The 21,428-nt window shown below is 33.1% G+C and overlaps 3 protein-coding genes across 3 annotated transcripts; 2 read left to right on the top strand and 1 right to left on the bottom strand.

The window, feature by feature from the left end:
- The first annotated feature begins 5,106 nt into the window (after positions 1–5,106).
- Positions 5,107–13,182, top strand: Pi4KIIalpha (Phosphatidylinositol 4-kinase II alpha). The gene is made up of 7 exons (XM_023165032.2): positions 5,107–5,569; positions 5,627–5,745; positions 9,524–9,724; positions 10,454–10,585; positions 11,666–12,109; positions 12,741–12,913; positions 12,973–13,182. The coding sequence occupies exons 1-7, from the start codon at positions 5,359–5,361 to the stop codon at positions 13,052–13,054; spliced, it is 1,362 nt and encodes a 453-aa protein (XP_023020800.1). The 5' UTR covers positions 5,107–5,358; the 3' UTR covers positions 13,055–13,182.
- On the bottom strand, positions 13,175–13,556 carry NdufA3 (NADH:ubiquinone oxidoreductase subunit A3). The gene has a single exon (XM_023165033.2). The coding sequence runs from the start codon at positions 13,464–13,466 to the stop codon at positions 13,242–13,244; it is 225 nt and encodes a 74-aa protein (XP_023020801.1). The 5' UTR covers positions 13,467–13,556; the 3' UTR covers positions 13,175–13,241.
- A 1,162-nt stretch (positions 13,557–14,718) lies between these two features.
- LOC111509312 (beta-catenin-like protein 1) lies at positions 14,719–18,665 on the top strand. The gene is made up of 7 exons (XM_023165028.2): positions 14,719–14,737; positions 14,783–14,912; positions 14,963–15,169; positions 15,221–15,475; positions 15,613–16,270; positions 17,112–17,372; positions 18,132–18,665. Exons 2-7 carry the CDS (start codon positions 14,883–14,885, stop codon positions 18,392–18,394), a joined length of 1,674 nt encoding a protein of 557 aa, XP_023020796.1. The 5' UTR covers positions 14,719–14,737; positions 14,783–14,882; the 3' UTR covers positions 18,395–18,665.
- The last annotated feature ends 2,763 nt before the right edge of the window (positions 18,666–21,428 follow it).

Genomic DNA, 21,428 nt, shown 5'->3' with positions numbered 1-21,428 from the left:
TGCAAAAGCCAATAAAGATCGATAAAAACCCTGAATTATGAACAGTCTCAAGAAAGAATAAGTTGCTTAATATATTATTATGCTCAAGTAAAATCTACATTCAGGTATGGTGTCTGTTTCTGGGGTGGATCTTCCACAGTAGAACATTTTTTATAGCAAATTGTTCAGAGAATCATGCAAGGTACTTTTTAAGGAGCACAGTGTCCCAACTTTTAACATCAGTTTATATTTTTGAAATGTGTATCTGTGTTCACAAATAAATCAACTTTTACAACAAATCTAAAACTTCATTAACATGATACTAGAACCAAGAACCATTTTCATTTGCCCTTAGACAGATTCAAAATAACATCATGTGGACCGGAATACATTGGTCCAAACATATATAACCACCTTCCTGATCATTTGAAGACCTTGAATAGTTTCTGTGTTCAAAAAATCATGAAGAATCATTTATTAGATAAATGTTACTATGATCAGATCAGATTACCAAGGATAAATCACGAGAGAGTGACTATACAGAATTAATTCATTTGAGTAAAAATTCACAAAGCTTTTTCTGAAAAATGGAGTTTCACTCTGAGAAGATTGAAAAGTACAATAAAAAGAGGTTGAGTTTAAAAGCTTTAACTAATATCGATGAGTTTGTTCAGTACCTACAGATAGTTAGTGACTGAAATCACAAACCACTTAAGAGTGACTGAAATATGACTTGATATTCATCTGGTAATGAAATCTAGTAAAGCTGTAGGAGTTGACCGTATATCTGTAGAAATACTCAGGGACTTCGCAGATGAAATCACCAATATTGTAAGCCTTCTAGTGAATCTTACTTTCACAACTGGCTCTGTACCTCAAGCACTAAAAAGAGCAAGAGTCATCCCTATCTACAAAGGAGATGATCCCTCAGCTGGTAACAACTATAGACCTATATCCCTGCTATCAGTTATTTCAAAAATATTAGAAACGTGCATGAACAACGGACTTGTCACCTTCCTTAATCACACAAATTTCTGGTATCATGGTTAGTATGGTTTTAGAAGAAATAGCAGTACCCAAACTGCAACAACTGACTTAATTTCAAACATGATAGATAAATTGGACAAAGGTTTAAATTGTGTGTTTCTATCCCTAGACTTAAGGAAGGCATTCGACACAGTGGATCATAGACTTCTGTTGGAAGTACTACAAATAGCCGGTGTGCATGGTATTCCTCTGATATGGTTCAGCGACTATCTGGTGGGACGTACTCAAAATGTGGTGCTTAATGATGCAGTTAGCCAAAAACTGATATAACTTGTGGAGTTCCTCAGGGGTCCATCCTGGGGCCATCATTGTTCTTGATTTACATAAACTCAATGTCATTTCTCGCCTTGAGCGGCCAACTTCAACTGTATGCAGATGACACCGCAATTGTTTATTCTGTCACAGACAAACTCCAAATAAAACATCAAATAGAGGAAGATCTCTCCCACATCGAAAAATGGTTAATTTATCACAAATTAACTCTTAATGCCAACAAGTCAAACTATATGATGATAACAAGGAGCAATCCATGGGATGATATGACAATTGAAATTGGAACAAGTCACCTGACCAGAACAACTTGTATCAAGTATCTTGGCCTTTATATTGATGATAAGCTGAAGTGGGACAAACATATACCGCAAATTTGTAAAAAAATAGCCCCTGCTATTGGTATCTTGGGAAGAATCGCAAAATTCACCTCTATAAGCCATAGAAAAGCAATATATTACTCCCTTGTGCATAACCATATCACATACCTGACAGTCATCTGGAGTTGTGCGACACAAAATCGAATAGATCAACTGAAAGTATTGCAAAACAAAGCTGTTAAGAGAGTATATAATCTTCCGGAACGATATCCAACAGCACAATTATATCTAACCAGACGAATCATGGACGTACACTCACTGTACATAATTCAAACCTGTACTTACATACATAGCACCCAGCTGAATAGTATCCATTCAGACATTCACTTCACATCTAATCTACAAGTCCATAACTACAGTACCAGAAATCGGCAACAATTACGAACAACTGCTGTGAAGACTTCCGCTGGTCAGCAGAGTATTACACATCAAGGCGTCAAATTCTACAACTCAATTCCCGATTATCTAAAGACTCTTGAAGTGTTCTCTTTTAAAAAGAAATTGAAGGACTTAATATTTAGTGGTTATTTCCAGACATAGCATTAGTATTAATAGTATTAACGATCCTATGAGATTGATGCTGCTATATAGATTTATGTATGTATGTATGTATGTATGTATATATATATATATATATATATATATATATATATATATATATATATATATATATATATATATATATATATATATATATATATATATATATATATATATATATATATATATATATATATACTGTTTTCTCTTCTTCAGTAGTATTAACATTACTGTGAGATTGGTGCTGTGATACTTTTCTTTATCTTCTTTTCAAATTTTAAATATCTAGAAAAAATATTTTATTTTTTAATTTGAGTAGCTTATAATAATTGATTCTCATATTCATGTTCTTCTAATTGATTTATATATGTATCTTTTTTATGGCCTACATAGCTTCCTTAAGCTCAAGGCCTTAACCATAATATGTACTATGTAGAATTTTGTACTCATATTTGTACTCAATTTATGGAATAAATATTTTAATGTGTACTTATGTATTAACACTTTATTTGTAGTCAGGGCCATTGGGGGGGGGGGGGAGCGGATGGGGGGAACCTCTCCCCATGCTTTTTCGACTTGGGAAAAAGTTGGGAAATTTTGGGCCGTGAAGATAGAAAAATATAATAGTAAAGAAATTAAAAAAATAAAAATGAGAGAAAAGAAAGGGAGAGGTAATGAGAGAAGGGAAAGAACCAGGAAAAGGTTGGGATTTCCCAACATGCATAACCTGAAGATCCCATACTTTGAAATTCTGAAATGTTTCAAAACGTCAAAAAAGTTTAATTTCTCCCAAGTAAGAGAACAGGCGTGAACAGTACACACATTTTGAAGTGACAATTTTACAAAATTCCCAACTTTTCGTTGTTTTTTCGACTTGAAAAAGTTGGTAAATTTCGGGCCGTGAAAATAGAAAATATAGTAGAAAACAATAAGCACAATTTTTTTGAAGTGTTGTTTCCTTTCATTTGTATTGAATATTCCTATACATGGTGGATATGGTGGAAGACCAAGGACCTTGGTCCAAAGTAGAATAATTCCCATTATTATTTTTACAGTTACCAAAATTTATTTTTGTTTGTGCATATACCCTAACGAGCATAAGCAAACCTGCCGAAACTACGACCGAAACTGCATTCGGGAGTTCCCGTGCTGTGATCGGTCATGTTCCGCTCGGTAAATATCATACAAGTGATAGGTATTAGGTAACAACTCAAATAAGTAATTTTATGTTTAATATTTTTGAAAACCCATCAATAATATTCAAAAAAAGAATCTTCCTCACTCAAATGAACACTTCACCTATTTTAAGTATTTTTAAGGTGCCATTAATATTTTTTCTTAAATAAGGGTTTTTTATGTTGATTATCAATAAGTAAAAATGTCGAAGACTGTATACCGTTGTGATTTGAAGATAAAAAAAAAGACTAACTGATTAAAATAACCTTTTCTTTATTTTTTCCTCAAAACATAATTTTTGTAAGGAAGTTTCGGTTTCGGCCGAAACCGAGACCGTTGCCGAAATTCGTTTTCGGTTTCGGGCAGTGATGTTTTTCGGGAACGAAAAATTGTGCCAATACAAAAATGAAAATTGTACTAAATTACGTTTAATTGTACTGCACTATGTAATATCATGGAACATCATAATAATATAAGTGTTCTGTGAATATATGATCATATGAATATATGAATCATAATACAGGAGTGGGTGGAATTTTCATATCAAAACATGTACATAACACTTTTTTCAAATCGTCCTTTTTCTTGCATAATTTATTTTTCACATGATCTGAAAATAAGGCATCCAGAACCAGTGCACAATCAAAAAATAAAATGGAGATATTGCACAAATTATGCCAGGCAAAAGTGAATGAAAGACAAAAACCCTCAACACTGTCAAGTTGACACTGTTGACAGCGTCAACAAAACATCATTTTATTATGTTCATGGTCATGGGTCTGTTGTCGAGATCGTGCGTTTGACAAAGTATCGACAGAATGAAATACAGCGATATAAAATACGTATGCTGGACTGCGATACATCATCTGCATATTAATTCATAACTCGAGACTATTGTCTATCTGTCAAATGTCGAATAAAAATTTTATTTTTTAGAAAAAGAAAGCAAAATTGTACTAAAATGGCGAAAGAGGTACTGCCGTACTGCATTTAGTTCGATTGTACTAGATTCAGTACAATTGTACTGCACGTAACATCACTGGTTCGGGTGTACTTCAATTCTGACAACGGACACGCCCTCTCTGTCAGAAAATGGAACTGAAGTAACTATTCTTGTATCCACAACGTATAGTCTGGAATATATTTTTCAGCAGGTCTGAAAATTCTGTATTTTCAAATTTTTGTTATGAAAGCAACTTTTACACTTGAAACCGAGATATATGCGTATTTCTATTTATTGGATAATCTCATCGAAAGGTTACTTTCTTCACCGGTACTGTAAAAATGCTAAAAATTCACTAAACTTCACAATGCCGACTCAATGGTAAATATAGTTGATGAATATTGAGCACAAAACATTAATAATTGTCATTCCAAAGGTTCATCACTTAGAGTTGGTACTAAAAAACCCATCACTCCGGAACTAAAAACTGAATCCTGGACGAGTGATAAGATACAAACTCTTTGAAGATTCAATTTAAATACAATGGTGCGAAACAGGGTTAGCACAGAACTCAAAGTTATGTGATGGAATATTAAGTTTATGAATAATTTGGTTGGTAATTATCCAAAAATCAGAATAGAACTGGTAGAACTCGATCCACCATTCTTTGTCCTGGCTGCGAGTCGTTTTCCGTTTCTTTCTAACTAATGAGAATATCCGAGAAACAACGATATTTTGCGGAACAAAGAATTCATTCGCAGACGAAATCCTGTCATCACTTTATTACTTTTTGTGTCTTGTCATTTTCCTGCTGTTTTCGTGTTTTTAATAAAAATTTGTTATCAAATGATGTCACAGTTTTTATACATTACAAAAAGTTTTTTCTGTGATATAAAATGACAATTTGTTCATTTCTCTCTTTTAAAATTCTAGTCAATTAAATTAGTTCTACTTATCAATTAATAGAACCTCTAAACATCATATTTAAATGGTGGAATACAGAAAATCCGCATTAACTGGGTAATGAGTGCCAGTGAGACTGTTCCTATCTTGATAAATACAGGAGGATCCGAAAACGAATCACACGGGGCCTTGTCCATAGTTTGCAGTGACGGAGAAGACATCCCACTTGTTCCTGAAGTCGTCTTCGAATCAGCGTTGGATTCCCCGGGTTTCAATGGAGAATCACAGCCTCTTCTGGGCGGGCTTGATGTCTCTTACAACCAGTTTCCAGGTGTCGTAGTTGCAAACAAATAACCAGGGGATTATTTAATTTTCTTGCCTTTTGCAGATGACCCAGCTTTTAGCGACCTGGTATGGCAGGCCGAACTCGCTATCGATAATGGAATATTTCCTGAGCGAATATCTCAGGGTTCCAGCGGGTCATACTTTGTCAAAAATCAATCAGGAGTAAGTTTATCTGAATTTTTTGTAGCACCATTTTTAGAATTTTTCATTCTCCAATAATACACACAGAATGTTCAGTTTCAAATGTACAAACTAACAAGAGATTGGTTGTAATGAGTTGAAATAAATAACCATAAATAAGCATAAATAACCAGAAAACAGAAACAGATTTACAACAAACATAAACTCTGGGGTTTCACAAAGTAGTCAATATGGTCTGTTATTTATTATTTAACATTTTATTAGTCATCTATTAATCAATATGAAATTTGGAGGGGTTCCTGTTCACATACAAATTAAATTGTATTGGGATTCTTCATTTTCCCCCAGATTGCTTGGGACTTCAAAATAATTTGAATTCTTTGGCTCATTTGCAGAGGAAAAATTGCTTAGAGTTGAAGTTTAGTTAATTGTCAGTCATCAATTAAATATAATTACTCCATAAACAGCTCACCGCTTCAAGATCATGAAGAGATTAAAGATCTTGTAATTATCATTCAAGTGTCATATTAATAGAACTGAACTAAATATATCTCCAACTTTTGAGATATATTTTGAGGTAGTAAAGACTCATCAGCACATAGTCTGAGGATAATTTTGTACTGTTTTTGATCCATGTGTCCTTCATATCTAAACCACAAATTATAACAAGAGAAGGTGAAAATGATTTCTTTCCTCTGCTACATTTAAATGAGATTTCAATTGGGATATTACGGTTTTAGTGATATTAGATCTATTTTTCACATGAGCAAGCTCATAAAGCATATTCAAAATAACATAACTTCCTACACAACTTGTGGTGAAGATTGTTCACAAATCCTAAGTGATATAAACCTGAGAATTGAACACAAACAAGAGCCTATAAAATTATCCACCAAGAAAATTTTCAGAACAGTAATCACAGATTTATTAGTTGAAATTCAAGGGTGTTTAGAGAAACAATCACGTTGGATGTTTTCCTAGGTTTTGTCAGCTTTTTGAGTACAGTTGTATATTATGTCATATTAATATGCTTTTGTTCAAATTTCATCTCTTATATTCTATTATGTACACCTAGATAACTTCATTTTCATATATTTTTCATTTATGTTGAATTTTTTTGTAAGTTTTTCACACATTCTGTATTAATATAGAGAGAAAATCTGAAAAGGGATATTTCAAATCTTTTGAATGCTTTAACCTCTGTCTATAGCCTTGAAGTTTTATGCTTTGGACGAGGTGGTAGCATATATCATTGAAGAATCTCAAGGGGAGGTCATGATTTGAATTTCAAAATGTTGTCTTTGGTGAGATTCATACAATTTCATTGAGAATTAAACATTGTTTATCATTAGAGTGAAATTGGTAATGATTAGGAGATCAATTTGCACAGAGAGGTTATCATCTGTTACAACAAATCATAGATAATGTTGTTTGTTTTGGGAGATATATTACCCACCTACATTTTACTATTTATATTTTGTATGAACGATGGATTTTTTTTATAGTTAGGGTGTGAAGGAACTCTATTTTTTTTTACAAAAAGCATATATAGCAAAACTTATACTCAAAAAAAAACTTCAAATTCATAAAGAAGCCTTTATTAGAAGATACTTCATCTTCATTTGAAGAATTGAAAATATAAAAAATCTTTAATAATTCAAAACAAGGCTTATAAATTTTATTTCCTAGGTTATAAAGTAGTTTTTGGTAAAAGTTGTGTTCCTTCCTTTAACTTTGCGCTTTTTTTGAAGTGTTGCTTGAAAATTTTTGCTGTACTTTTATTTTTGATACCATAAAGTCCACTCATGAACCAACTAATTAAACCAATTTGACATCTTCAATTATTTTATGTAAATTGTGTTCTGAATTTCACTGAGAAATATGATTGTTGAAAAGTCTGAATGGTGTTTCATTAATTTCTCAGGTGGTGTTTTAAATAATTTAAAATATAAATATTGCTATTACACAATTGAAATAACTAGTATTCTTTTTATCATAAAATTCTTTGCCGGTGAATGTGTTATTGATTGATTTTGAACTCTGTGACTGGAGGATTATTTTCCTTTGTACACCCCCTATTAGTATAACACTAATCCAGCTGCCTATTACTCACATACGTTATTTGATACTTTTTGTGGTTTCCTACGTAGCTACTCCATAGTACATACAATAAGTGTATGCATTCATAGCCAAGTTTTATTGATTCTTGAAAACAGTGAATGAAGTATGCATTTCACTAGAAATATTCGATAGTCCAGTTGATTTGGTTCATTTTTGAGCTGAATATGAATTTAGTCCGAGGAATATATTTATAGCTGAATGCAAGAATATTAAAAAAATTCTTATATTAAAGACAACATTTGAGAGCAAATTACAAAACTTGACAAATTCGCACCTCAAATTAACATCTTGAAGAAAAAAGGCCGGAATAACTTGAAAATTGAGAGAACTGTCATTATTCTGATTGCGTATTATATTATTCGCCGACCGTTCATAACCATTTTTTTTACATTTTCCAAGTTTTCATAGGTTGTTGATGTGTTGGGGCGTTCATCATCTCCAACGTCTTAACAACCACATTGGAAACGCTTATACCACATGTAAATTCTTGTTTTATTTATAGCAGGCTCACCATAGATCCTTGTTAACATTTCACAAACTGTTACACTTTATCTTTCTCATTTTTACGCAAAATTTGATTGAAATTCTTTGATCCAAACAAAAATCGCTGAACTCTTGATAACACATACAACCTTAGCAGCTGCTACGGACAGAGTAAACAAAGAATGAAGCTTAAAATTTTATCATATTTAAGGGGCATTATTTTCTGAATATACCTCATAAATCTACCTTATCTCACATTGTTGGGATTGAACTTATTTATCATTGATTGTCATTTAGTATTGTCCAAATTCATCCAAAAAAGACTCCCAAATCTGTAGTCATTTCTTAATGTTATTTATTTCAAAGATCCTCACCAATAGATATGCAGATAATCTTTGTTTTGTAGATTTAGGAAAGAAATCTTACTGTGTTTTCGAGGTGATTGAGTAGATGCTAGAAACACAGGCAATTATCACAATAGGATTTCAGTTTAACGTTCTTCTATAAATTTATCCATTTGCCCCTTTGAAAAATATGCACTTTTCTCAATTTCTTTATCAACTTGCAGTTTCATGTACCAATAGCTAAAAGTAGATCTGCAAGCTTATGCAGATAATCTTGTCATCTTGGCAAGGTCCACTTCGGAAAGGGTAGCTTGTAATATCCTCCAAAGCACGATGGACGTTGTTTACAGTTGGTGCCTGAGTGAACAGATGTCTGTCAACCCCAGCAAAACTGTGATAATCCTCTTCACCAGGAGCAGATAAATGGACGATTTAACGCCACTTTACTTCATCGGACAAGAACCTGTCATTGGCATCGCTTTAGGCTTTGCCAAAAATTGCTTTGCCAAACATTGAACACCCGGATGGCACGAAGATTTATGGACTTCTGGCAGACTCTTCCAGGATTGGCTCACTCCAAGGCGTTTATTCACCCTTCGAAGCTTGATACTAAACCACCAGTGATCACAGGTCACTGTCATTTGAATCATCATATGCATATGTTGGAATGTACTCTGCAAAACAATGCTTTGATAATTTCATATGAATGTTATTGCACATCATCAGAATATTTTAATGATTGCCAGACTTTTTTCTATCCTCTTCATTTCCCATATAATTGTAAATTGTCGTTATGGAAATGAAGATTATCTGTCTATCTTAGAAAATTAGCTTTTTATTCATATTTTCAGAAAACAATCGGTGTATTTAAGCCGAAAGATGAAGAACCTTATGGGCGGCTGAATCCGAAATGGACCAAATGGATGCACAAACTGTGTTGTCCTTGTTGTTTCGGAAGGTCCTGCCTGATACCCAATCAGGGTTATCTGTCTGAAGCTGCCGCTTATTTGGTCGATCATAAACTCAATTTGAACATAGTGCCCAAAACTAGAGTGAGTATAAAAATTAGATTTCACAGTTCCAAAAAAATAATTATGTCAACATTGAAATGAATCAATTTTATTATAATTTTCATTTTCAGAAATTCTCAACATTTAGGCAATTTTAATTGAAAATTGACATCTCTGAAATTTAGCTTTTTTTTTATAATTAAGGAAATAGAGAATTCACAAATTTATAGAACATCATTCTATCAAAAGAAAGGTTTCGGCTTTTTACTTCTCCATCGTTATACAAAAAAATGTGGGAACTTTCCAAAGAAAGGAAGAAAGCAAATAATTTCAAAATAAACTCTATACAAAGATATGTAGTTCATGCAAAGAAGTAACTTTCAGACACAAACTGGAAGGAAAAGCCCCTCGAAAAAACTACATTTATATGAACATTGAAGTTTACAAAAAACTTTTTTTTGTCCAGTTTGTATTCCGAACATTCATTAATTAATTGAATCAGACCTTATTCACAGCATTCAGAATTACTAGAGTTTGTGTCTGAAAGTTATTTCTTTGCTTGAACCATCTTTGTATATAGTTTATTTTGAAAATAATTGCTTTCTTCCTTTCTTTGAAGGATTTCCACATTTCTTTGTATCAAGTGGAGAAGTAGAAGCCCAAACCTTTATTTCCCAAAAATTATTTTGTTCTCTTGAGTGTTTCGTTATTTTAATTGTATTTTAAAAAAGATCTCTGCTGTATACATTCCTCGAGTACATTTATTTTCAGGTGGTTAAGTTAGTTTCGGAAACCTTCAATTACTTGAGGATAGATAGGGAAAAGGCTAGAGTGAAAAGAGCCATTATGGAACAGTTTCCAAATGTTGGTTTACGGTTTAATAGAATAGGTTTGCCGCCAAAAGTGAGTATTACTTTTTTCTTTACTGATTACTGAATCTCTGATCTCTGAAATTTTTCCAAAATTATTTCTATATGTTTATTATTTTGCAAGAAACTTAATGGATTTCGATCAAATGAACAAGATTTTCAACATCGAGGTTATGAAACATCAGTTCAAAGCCTCTTTGGCAAATAATATGAGAACTTTTTGCTCATACTTTTCTTTCATTTATGAATAATGTACTGTAGTTTTTTTTTTGTCAATTCTGGTGATCTCTGATTTGACCATATTCTGGTCTGACCTATACATGTTCAATATTTTGCTTAAAATGTTTTTTTAGTAATAGGTGTTTTTGTGTAATCAGCAAAATTTATTTCCGTTGAATACTGCAAAACGAATAATTCTGCAAAGACTTCCATGGCCTCCATCTTTAACAATTTTTTTTATGGATTGCAATTTTGTGTATGTTTACATATTTGTCATTTGAAGTGCACACAAAGCATTAAGCTCTGGGCAGCAATTTATTATCAATTCTGAATTGTACATATTTTATAAATACAATTGGATTTATTATCATTCTTTCAAAGTAAATAAAACAATATGTTGCAAATTGAATGAATGCTTCCATGACAATTATGTAAATGAACTCATCTAATCACCAATATTGACACTGGATTGAGTCTGACAGTTTTTTAAATAGGTCATTTACGAAATTGACGTTGAGCCTCTCCTAAATTCACTAGAAGTAGAGGTACATTTTCTCGATCACTCTGCGGAACAAATCAGTATCTTCATTACTTTGTTTGCAATTTCAAAAGGGAGATTGTGATTGTGAAATGGGTTTTGAAACCCTTGAATAAATAAATAAATAAATGATTCTGATGTTGTTTTGGTTGGTTTCCGGGTTTTGCTGTGGTCTTCTTTGGTTACAATCTCCTAATGTTTCAACTGTAACCAAAAAAGACCCCATAGCAAAATCCAGAAACCAACCAAAACATTGACGCCAGCTGTGAAAGCCTACATTTCTAGATTCTGATGGTGTTTCAAATATGTCCATCACTACTATTCTGGCCACAGCCGTAATACGATGTGCTTTTGTAGGTCGGTTCGTTCCAGCTATTTGTAGATGGTTACAAAGACGCCGACTTTTGGCTTAGGCGATTCGAAGTTGAGCCGCTACCTCAAGGCATCGCCCAGAAGTTCCAGCTGCAGTTCGAACGCCTCGTCATCCTGGATTACATAATACGAAATACAGACCGCGGTAACGACAACTGGTTGATCAAGTATGATCAGCCGGCGATCGTGAACGGAAATACGGTGAGTGCTCAAGTCGAACTCTGTGATATCAAGGAGTGGAATCTGGTGCAGGCGCCGGAAATCAGCATAGCGGCCATCGATAATGGACTGGCGTTTCCCTACAAACACCCGGACAGCTGGAGGGCATACCCATACCATTGGGCATGGTTGCCTCAAGCCAAGATTCCGTTCAGCAAGCAGACCAAGGACCTGGTGCTGCCGTTGCTTACTGATATGAATTTCGTGCAGGTATGTCTCAGTAGAATTACCTTTTCATTCAGATTTGCTGAATTTATGGCTGATGAAAGATTCTGCTAGAAAATTCGGTAGGCGTTTTTCATTAATTCGTTAACAGATGAACTATTTTGTAAATTTCATTTCACATTTTTGTTGAAAGGCAATTAAACAAATTGAATGAATTCAACAGTACTGCTGTATTGAAGGTTTCTGATTTGAAAGTTTTTTTATATCTCTGTGGATTTAGCTATATTCTCAAAACAAATATTGGATTTATGACGAATAGAACAAGATTATTCTTTTATTTTTGCATATTCATATAATTCAATTGACTTTATTATTTTTATTTGATGTTGTAAAGAACATACAAAAATTTGATTCACTTTCTCTTCTAACATAGACATGTAAGAGAAAGACTTGTGCATAAAGATTCATTATATGTGATGGCCTTTGTGGATATTTAATGAATATCAATCATTTAATTAACATTTTATTCCGATTTCATCACGGTTTCACAAGCTGCCTGCAGAAAATCTTAAAATGAAGTGTTACTTGAACCCTTTATTGTTTAATAATTGTAAATTATAGTCTCTGATATAATTGGTATAGACAACTTCTCAACCACCAGTTCTTTGTATTTTAGGACCTCTGTGATGATTTACACTTACTTTTTAAACAAGATAAAGGTTTCGATAGAACACTATATGAACGTCAAATGTCTGTAATGCGGGGCCAAATATTAAATTTAACCCAAGCTCTGAAGGACAGCAAGTCGCCTCTACAGTTGGTACAAATGCCTGCTGTTGTTGTCGAAAGGTAGGTTTTTAATAGCTGCTGTCGATTGACTTATCCACTCACAACTTTTTCTTTTTCAGAACGCAGAGTCAACATACTTCTCGATTTTTTAATTTCACACAACGCTTCCAAGACAAAAGCCCCTTCTTTTCTTGGTGTTGAGTTTGTAATATATACATTAACAGATATAAGTGAAAATTGTTTTTCTCATTACTTATTAATTTTAATTGTCTTATACATTGTAAAAATAGTTTTATTGTATATTTGAGAATGAAAACTACATTACCAGACCTTGTTGTATTTATTTGTATCACTTTTTAATAAATTGGTACTACATGTAAACTCGATTTCAATCCTTCCTGATCCTAGCTACTCTGGGGTCGTCGTGTCTGTATACTGTGTATCTTTCTTTGTACCTTCGGTTGTCTCCATCTTTGGCATAGTAGTAGTAAACCGAAGCAACAGTCATTCCGATTCCCATCAATCCCATTATGGAACTTCCCATTATTTCAGGTATTTCGTGCCAGCCTCTTTTCCATAGCGCTACTATTCTACTACTAGGAGCAGCAGACATGTTTGTGGATTCTATTTTACTTCTTCAATATGAAAAATCCAGGTTAACCTCTAATTATGTAATTGACAGGTGACATTTCATATCGAGCTTCGTTGTCAAATTTAATGGTGAGTTTAATTTTTTTCCGATGAGGGCACTATACTTTCATTAAATGGTGGTGTTGAATGACAAATACTTGATTCATAAATTTGATGACTCTTATTTTTTTGGACCTGTACGGCTAAATATGTTTAATATTCTGAAGTGAGCTGTGTTTTGAATTGATTGATTTTTAATTAGTGAGAATAGGTTTATTTACTACGATTATTACTGTGAATTTCAATTATGAATGGAATAGAAAATATTCTTCAAAGAATTTCAATTTGCAAAACAGAAACCACCTACCTCGTACAAAATTTACAGTTTTATAAAACCAAATGGTGCCAACACTAAGAAACATGAAAAACTGTTTAATATAAATAACTCATCTCATAAAAGTGAAATGTAGATTTCGCTGTGCTCTATCGGAACCAAGTAAAATAACTTGAAATTTGAGATGCAATAATTTTTCATAACATGTCGAAGTTTGCAGTTCGTACCGCACTACACTATTATTTAAATTTTAGTACAAAAACTTATCAATTCTGAACCGTGTAGCGGCGTAACAGAAACTCAGAATTATGTAGCAAAAAATTTAATTATATCTTGGAATAAACACTATTGAACTGGTATTATTAACATTTAGTCAAACATTTTTGTTCGGAATGAATGTATTTGTTCGTAGAACTCTCATTCCTTTCAAATCCGTGGTATTCCTACATTCCTCCTGGGTTTTCATATGTAAGAGTGTCATCTTTTTCCTAGTCTCATGCCGTGGCGTTAATATCCAATATTACCTTCTCTCGAAACCATGTAATTGATACCCTCATGTGCGTGGAATGGTTAGAGGATTTCGAATTGATTTGAAGAATTTGATTGTAAAATGGAGGAATTTCACAACTTTCCATTGACATCGATGTCTTAGAGAGCACGACAGAAATCGAAATGCACACATACCTACGTCGATTACACTCTGTTAGCATTATGAATCATTCTAGAAACTTAAGTCATAGATCAATGTGTGGATAGGACACCACAAAAAGTACTGCATTGCGCATTTCTTATCATACCATAGTGGAATGTTTGTCTCCGTAGCGCCTTTTTTTTTGACTCGCATAGCGACTTGCGTCTCCGATTGGTAACACTGTTTTTAATTACCATTTGAAAATATATATATGTACGGTAGCAAAAGCCTTAGACAAGGAAAGATATACTTTTACCTAATCTAAGGCAAAAGCCATCATCCTAGAGAGAAATATATATATGTAACCTCACTTTTCAGCTTCATAGAGAAGAATTTGAATCGTAGATTTTGTAGATAGGAAATTTAAATTAAGAATGGATATTGGCGAACTCTTAGATTATAAGGTATATTATAATTTATTCATAATCACGTTTTCTTATAATAATTGTTTTAGCCACCTCAAGCCCTCAAAAGACCCGTCGAAGTTGAAGATGAGGGCGATGATCTGGAAAGAGCCCGAAAAATGCGAAGAATCGCCAGAGCCAAAGCCAGTAAAATGGCAAGGCCAGTGTCCCCAACTCCGTCAGTTCAACCTCTTGAAAATATAACTGAGGAAGAGAGAGCTGAAATTCTAAAGTTTGTAGAAACCGAACAGACTCAGGTAAGTCAAAAGCAATTAAGAAGTTCAAAAGACTGAGTTTTATGATTTCAGGGAGAAGTAATTGATGAAACCACATTAAAAAAGATTGTTTTGAATTTTGAAAAACGGAGTTTGAAGAACAGGGAGATGCGAATCAAGTTTCCTGATTCTCCGGAAAAGTTCATGGATAGCGAAGTGGAGTTACATGAAACTCTGCAAGAAATGAGGGTTTTGGCCACAGCTCCTGACTACTACCCTCTTCTTGTTAAATTACAGGTGATACCAAGCCTTTTGGAACTCTTGGCACATGATAATACAGATATATCGGTAAGAAGCTTGAGTTCTCTTTTCGTTTATTGTTTGAATTTCGTTAATATGTTGGTTTTGATTTTGCCAAAACCAGAGCGAACCATCAAAACAAATAATTACCTTCTTTTCAAACCACTAAACATTTTCAATTCTAGGTCGCCACAGTTGAATTGTTGCAGGAGTTGACTGACGTTGATATTCTCAATGAATCAGAGGAAGGTGCTGACACTCTTATTGAGGCATTACTAGAACACCAAGTAATAGCCTTGTTGGTACAAAATCTAGACCGACTAGATGAATCTGTTAAAGAAGAGGCAGATGGCGTCCACAACACTCTCTCAATTATAGAAAATTTAACTGAATTGAGCAGCGACATTACAAACGAAGCTGCAAAACAAGGCCTATTGACATGGTTGCTCAAAAGGCTCAAAGTCAAAGCGCCTTTCGATGCAAACAAACTCTATGTCAGCGAGATCTTATCTATCTTGCTGCAAGACAACGAAAAAAATCAAATTGCATTGGGAAATATAGATGGAATCGACACTTTGCTACAGCAACTTGCTTTCTACAAGCGACACGATCCGAGCAGCCCAGAAGAGCACGAGTTGATGGAAAATTTGTTCAATTGCCTCTGCAGTGCTTTGATGGTAGTTCAGAATAGAGACCACTTTCTTAAAGGCGAGGGGTTACAACTAATGAACCTCATGTTGAGAGAGAAGAAAACGTCTCGTAACGGCTCACTGAAAGTCTTAGATTACGCCATGTCTGGGCCACATGGCAAGGATAACTGCAATAAGTTTGTTGACATATTAGGTAATTATTACTGAATATTTATCTTCCTTATGTATGGAAAATATCTAAAAAATTCCCAAATTTGAAACTGGGATATTGACCAAATTGGTTTTATTCACTTAATTTAGTAAAGGTTTTTGAAATATCATTCTACAATATGTTTCCTAATGTAAAAGACAAAACACCACTTGAATAACTTGTCTTTATGGCAAACATATTGGCTATGCTAGGCGTTGTACAGGGTGACATTTCTTATACTGCAGTAAAAAAGTTAATACATATGAAATGGAAGCAAACAATAAGAAGATATCACAAAAAATACACTTGTTTGAATATAAGTTCAAATATAGAATGTTAATTCAGATTTCAAGAAATTTTTCAACCAAATTTTCAATTCATTCCTACTGTAATAAACTCAACCGATCGTGTGATAAAACAAAATTATTTTAAAGAAAGAAATCACTACTCATACTCAATTGTTTATCATTTTCATTCATTCAGTTGCAAATTGATTGTTTTGCATTATCTATATCAATATGCAATTAGTACTATGAAACTTTTTTAAACTGTTTAAATGTTTATAACCTCCCACAATTTGCTTGTGGAAGGTTATAAACCCAAAAAAAACAGTATAAAATATTGAGTCCTCCACGAAAAATGTTGTTTAAAGAATAATATGAAACTGTTTGTTACGTTTTTCGCTCGACTACAAGCATATTTCTTGATTTTAAGTTGTTTAATTATTTTTTCATCATTATTAGTTATTGTTCACCGATTTTTATAAAGGCTGTCCTATAAGAAGAGTCGGTACCTGCAGCTTTTTATTTTTATTGAAAAAGGATTCATCATTCTTTATTTTAAGGTCTTCGAACAATATTTCCACTTTTTATGAAGACACCAAAGAAAAACAGGAGAAAAGTGCTGTCGACAGAGGCACATGAGGAGCACGTCTGTTCTATAATAGCGTCTATGCTCAGAAACTGTAGAGGGTCTCAAAGACAAAGGCTTGTCAGCAAATTCACTGAGAATGATCACGAAAAAGTCGACAGACTTTTGGAGCTGCATTTCAAATATCTGGAAAAGGTCGAATTGGTTGAGGATCAAATGGAGGATAATGCTGATGGTGAGTAATAGTCTAAGGAATCTACGGAAGAGCAACCACCATATATATTATATGTGTGTGTACATAATTTAAAAAATCAATGATAGACATTGCAGAATGTAATCTTTTGATTTTTTAAGTGTGTTTAATATCCGGCTCTAAGGACCAACTTGTTATGAACTTTGTTTTTTTTTTTCTCTCTTTTGCGCTTGATTTCTAATACAAATGAATTTTGAATTTGTGATTTTCAACAATTGTTACTATTTTTATTTAACAAGTCTTCAAATCAATATGTTTACAAAATAACTGAAATGTAAGAAGTATTTGTTATGTCAATAATATTACTAGTATTGTTGAGTTACATAAAATAATATCTGATTCATGTAAGGAATTAAGTTGGTGTATTGCAAAGAACAGAGAGTCGAAATCAGAAATGCTTTATTGTCATAATGGTGGTAAATTGTTCAATCAATAATCATTCTTATTGAAGTCAGCAAACTGTGGCAATTTTCTATTTAAAAAAAATTGTGAACTGATAGACCTCATTACAATTCACAAAAGTTAACCTGATTTTATTTTCACAATTATTTTCATTGACTCTGTCAATAAGATGTAAATCTTCAGATAATAAAGTATATTCTGATTTTACTTTGTTACACACTGTGTAATTGTATCTAAGATGTTTATAAAATATATTCTCTATGTGCTCTAACAAACAGTAGCCTGGTCTATAATAAAAATTGTGGTAATTGCGCTTCAGTTGCTGATTTTAAATTTCAGATGAGGAAGCGTCATATTTGAAAAGGTTGGAAGGGGGCCTATTCATATTGCAGTTGGTTGATTATATAATAGTAGAGGTATGCGCTGCAGGCCCTGCTAGCATCAAACAACGGGTCATGCACATTTTGAACTTGAGGGGAGCCTCTTTGAAAACCATCAAGCATATTATGAGAGAATACGCAGGAAACTTGGGCGAAGAAGGAGATAAGGATTGGAGGGATCAGGAGCAACAGCATATATTGAATTTGGTCGATAAATTTTAGTTAGGATTTTTGTTGGAAGCTGTGAAAGTTTTGAAATGATACTTTCTTGTGAAGTTTTGTCAATCTTTGAACAATTATATTTATTTTGTCTGAACTCTATTGAATATAGTGAAGCTGTTGTGAATACAAAGTAACGAGGATTGGATTGGAGAGGATTGCCAGTGTATGCAACAAGAAACATTTTTGTACACTGACTTTGTGTTGTATATAAGTTAATTTTTTTAAATATTTAAATTTTAATTTGTAGTAATATAACTTAGTTTAAATTGAATGAGGTATATTTTTAGGAGAGATAATTTTTTTAAGGAATAAAATATTTTTGACTTACCACTTCTCTCTCTTTAACAAAAATTTTGTGAAATTTCCAAAAGGATGAAGAAAGCAATCAAGTTAAAAAAATAGCTCTCTCAGAATAACTATTTCCATATGAACATTGAATTATACAATATTCACTTTTTCCTATTCAGTTTATACTCCAAAAATTTGTTATGGAATCGGATATTATTCATAGGAATGCTACATATAAAAAAGAATTGCGGTATAAAAATTCACAAGCATGATAGTTCAACCTGCGGTGAGAACTCACCTCACCCAGTGCTAAGAAGGTTAATATTAGGCAAAGATAATGTTCTGCTGCTGAATCTGACATTTTGTTCCACTATATCCAGGCTTATGGATTTGTATAAGGATACCCTGATGTGATCTGATCCTCAAGACTAGTTTTAGTTTATTCTCTCTATGGCGCTTGATTCCTAATACAAATGAATTTTGAATTTGTGATTGTTCAACGATTGTTACTTTTTTTATTTAACAAGTCTTCAAATCAATAAGTTTACAAAATAACTGAAATGTAAGAAGTATTTGTTATGTCAATAATATTACTAGTATTGTTGAGGTACATAAAATAATATTATCTGATGTAAGGAATTAAGTTGGTGTATTGCTAATACATAGAGTCGGAGTCAGAAATGCTTTATTGTCATTATGGAGGCAAATTGCTCAATCAATAATTATTCGTATTGAAGTCTGCATTGTATAATAGCAGACATTGGAAATTAAACATTTGTTGTAAGTATTAAGTACTGCAAGATCAATTTAACATCAATCAGCATGTATATTATTATTTCTACTTTTGGAAAAATCTGTTTTGGCAATAATTTTTTTAAGAGTCATCTAGAAAAAACATCTATTTCCTCCTACAGATATTGAATTTTAATTTGTACATGTAAAAAAAGTTACAAAAATACTATAAGTGAATAGATTTCAATCTAATACTGAAAGTTTTGTTATGTTTTTGAATCATAATGAATTGAATAGAACTGGCCGATACTTGATGAAAATCCATATTAAAAAACTAATAAATACAGTTTATTGTATGATTTTCACTATTAATTAGTTTTTTTAATCATAATGAAGTTGAATTAGGGTTTTTCATTCGTTATTGGTCAATTGATTCTATTTTCTGATATCCCAAGGAATTGGATAGAACATATCATGCTAGGCTGTGGCTGAATGGAATTTTTAGTACCAAATTTTTTGTCTGCTATTGCGGCATATGTTATCAGCGGTATATGCGTTTACTGCGTGGACAAAGGTACTCTTAGCAACAACCGACAGTCAGCGATAACATTTTTTTGAAATATTGCTATTACGGATTATATCAGTCACATTTCATTTAATTAATTCTTTATTAGACTGCTTTAGACTTACTTAAGAAACATCAGATAAAATAATAAAACCAATCCAAATTCAACAAATAGCTGCTCTTTATTCACTTCATTATCAATACCTTCTAGAAAACCTATAGAGTGTATTATACCCCAATTGCTCATAGTTTTCCAACTGTTTAACGAATCCAGTATTGGGACAAACAGGTCGTTTTGATCTTACCATAGCTGATGCTTTCCTGTAGCTCAATTTGTACTTCTTCATGAGATATGCGATAACTATAGTAGCACTTCTCGAAACCCCCATCACACAGTGCACCACCACTGCGCCCCGAGACAAACCGTCCTTGATAAATTCATATGTTTCATCAAAATACGAGAGAAGGTCCGAATGAGGTGCGTCTTCTGCCATGATAAACTTCATCTTCATGTAGGGACAGGCCCTTTTCACGAATCCTGGCAGGGGAATATCATTTATGGTCAGTATGTGTGTTATTTCATGCTGTTTCAATACTTCGATATCAGTAACTTCATCTATACCACAGAGATAAAGATTACGTTCGATCATGTCCATGGAAGGCGGGCGAGGCTTGGAAAAACCACTGAAAATAGGTGATTTGGAAAGTGAATTATTATTGATATTACTCACTAACAATGCTCTTGAAAGCGCCATTTCGTTCTTCAATATTCCCAACACCTTCACAAAATCTATATTGGTTGCCTATTACTAAACCCCATCCCATAGTTTATAAATAATCTGAAATGCGATTCAGTTAACCTAAATAAACGCGGGTGAATTTCGTCATTTCCATGTAACATAACACCATATCGATTCATTTTTCAAGGTCGGAGTTTTCGGTGGGTGTTGAATATTGGAACATGAGGAAATGAGTTGTGATTTTCTATTGGTAAACTTCCAATTCAATTGACTTGCAAGACAATCTTATTTCCCTTCAAAAAAGTAAATAAATAACTGCTTGCTGATGCCATCTTACATCAAAAATAATAAAAAGCTTGACAGTTGACAGTGACAGAAAACTACTCTGAGTTATGAAATTGATCTTATTAAATAATGCGACCCCATGGTTGCCAACTGCGGTAAAATAATGACATTTGACATTTGCTAATAAATAAATAACCTATATTTCTGAGTTCCTTCTGCATTTTCCTTTTTGGTAAATGAGAAACTGATTTCCAGAATATGGCTGAAAACAGATTTCCAGTCGTGCTATATGAAGTTGGGGCTCCAGAATGAAGAATCAGCTATGAAGAAATATGTCCCAATTATGTCCCAAAAATGAAAATGCAGAAGGAACTCAGAAAGATAGGTTATTTATTCATTAGCAAATGTCAAATTGTCAAATGTT

The sequence above is a fragment of the Leptinotarsa decemlineata genome, unplaced genomic scaffold (genome assembly GCF_025532065.1).
Source record: "Leptinotarsa decemlineata unplaced genomic scaffold, Ldec_3_MD MMD2_tig00000882_RagTag_RagTag, whole genome shotgun sequence".
NCBI classification, from domain to species: Eukaryota; Metazoa; Arthropoda; class Insecta; order Coleoptera; family Chrysomelidae; genus Leptinotarsa; species Leptinotarsa decemlineata.
The sequence above is the reverse complement of the archived record's forward strand: the minus strand, read 5'-3'. Positions and strand labels throughout refer to the sequence as shown.

Excerpts from the sequence above, each read along its gene's own strand:
- NdufA3 (XM_023165033.2), bottom strand. The coding sequence starts at position 13,466 with ATGTCTGCTGCTCCTAGTAGTAGAATAGTAGCGCTATGGAAAAGAGGC.
- LOC111509312 (XM_023165028.2), top strand. The coding sequence starts at position 14,883 with ATGGATATTGGCGAACTCTTAGATTATAAG. Across the intron at positions 14,913-14,962 it reads GCGAACTCTTAGATTATAAG|CCACCTCAAGCCCTCAAAAG; the intron begins GTATATTATAAT and ends TAATTGTTTTAG. Across the intron at positions 15,170-15,220 it reads TAGAAACCGAACAGACTCAG|GGAGAAGTAATTGATGAAAC; the intron begins GTAAGTCAAAAG and ends TTATGATTTCAG.
- Pi4KIIalpha (XM_023165032.2), top strand. The coding sequence starts at position 5,359 with ATGAGTGCCAGTGAGACTGTTCCTATCTTGATAAATACAGGAGGATCC. Across the intron at positions 5,570-5,626 it reads CTCTTACAACCAGTTTCCAG|ATGACCCAGCTTTTAGCGAC; the intron begins GTGTCGTAGTTG and ends TGCCTTTTGCAG. Across the intron at positions 9,725-10,453 it reads ACATAGTGCCCAAAACTAGA|GTGGTTAAGTTAGTTTCGGA; the intron begins GTGAGTATAAAA and ends ATTTATTTTCAG.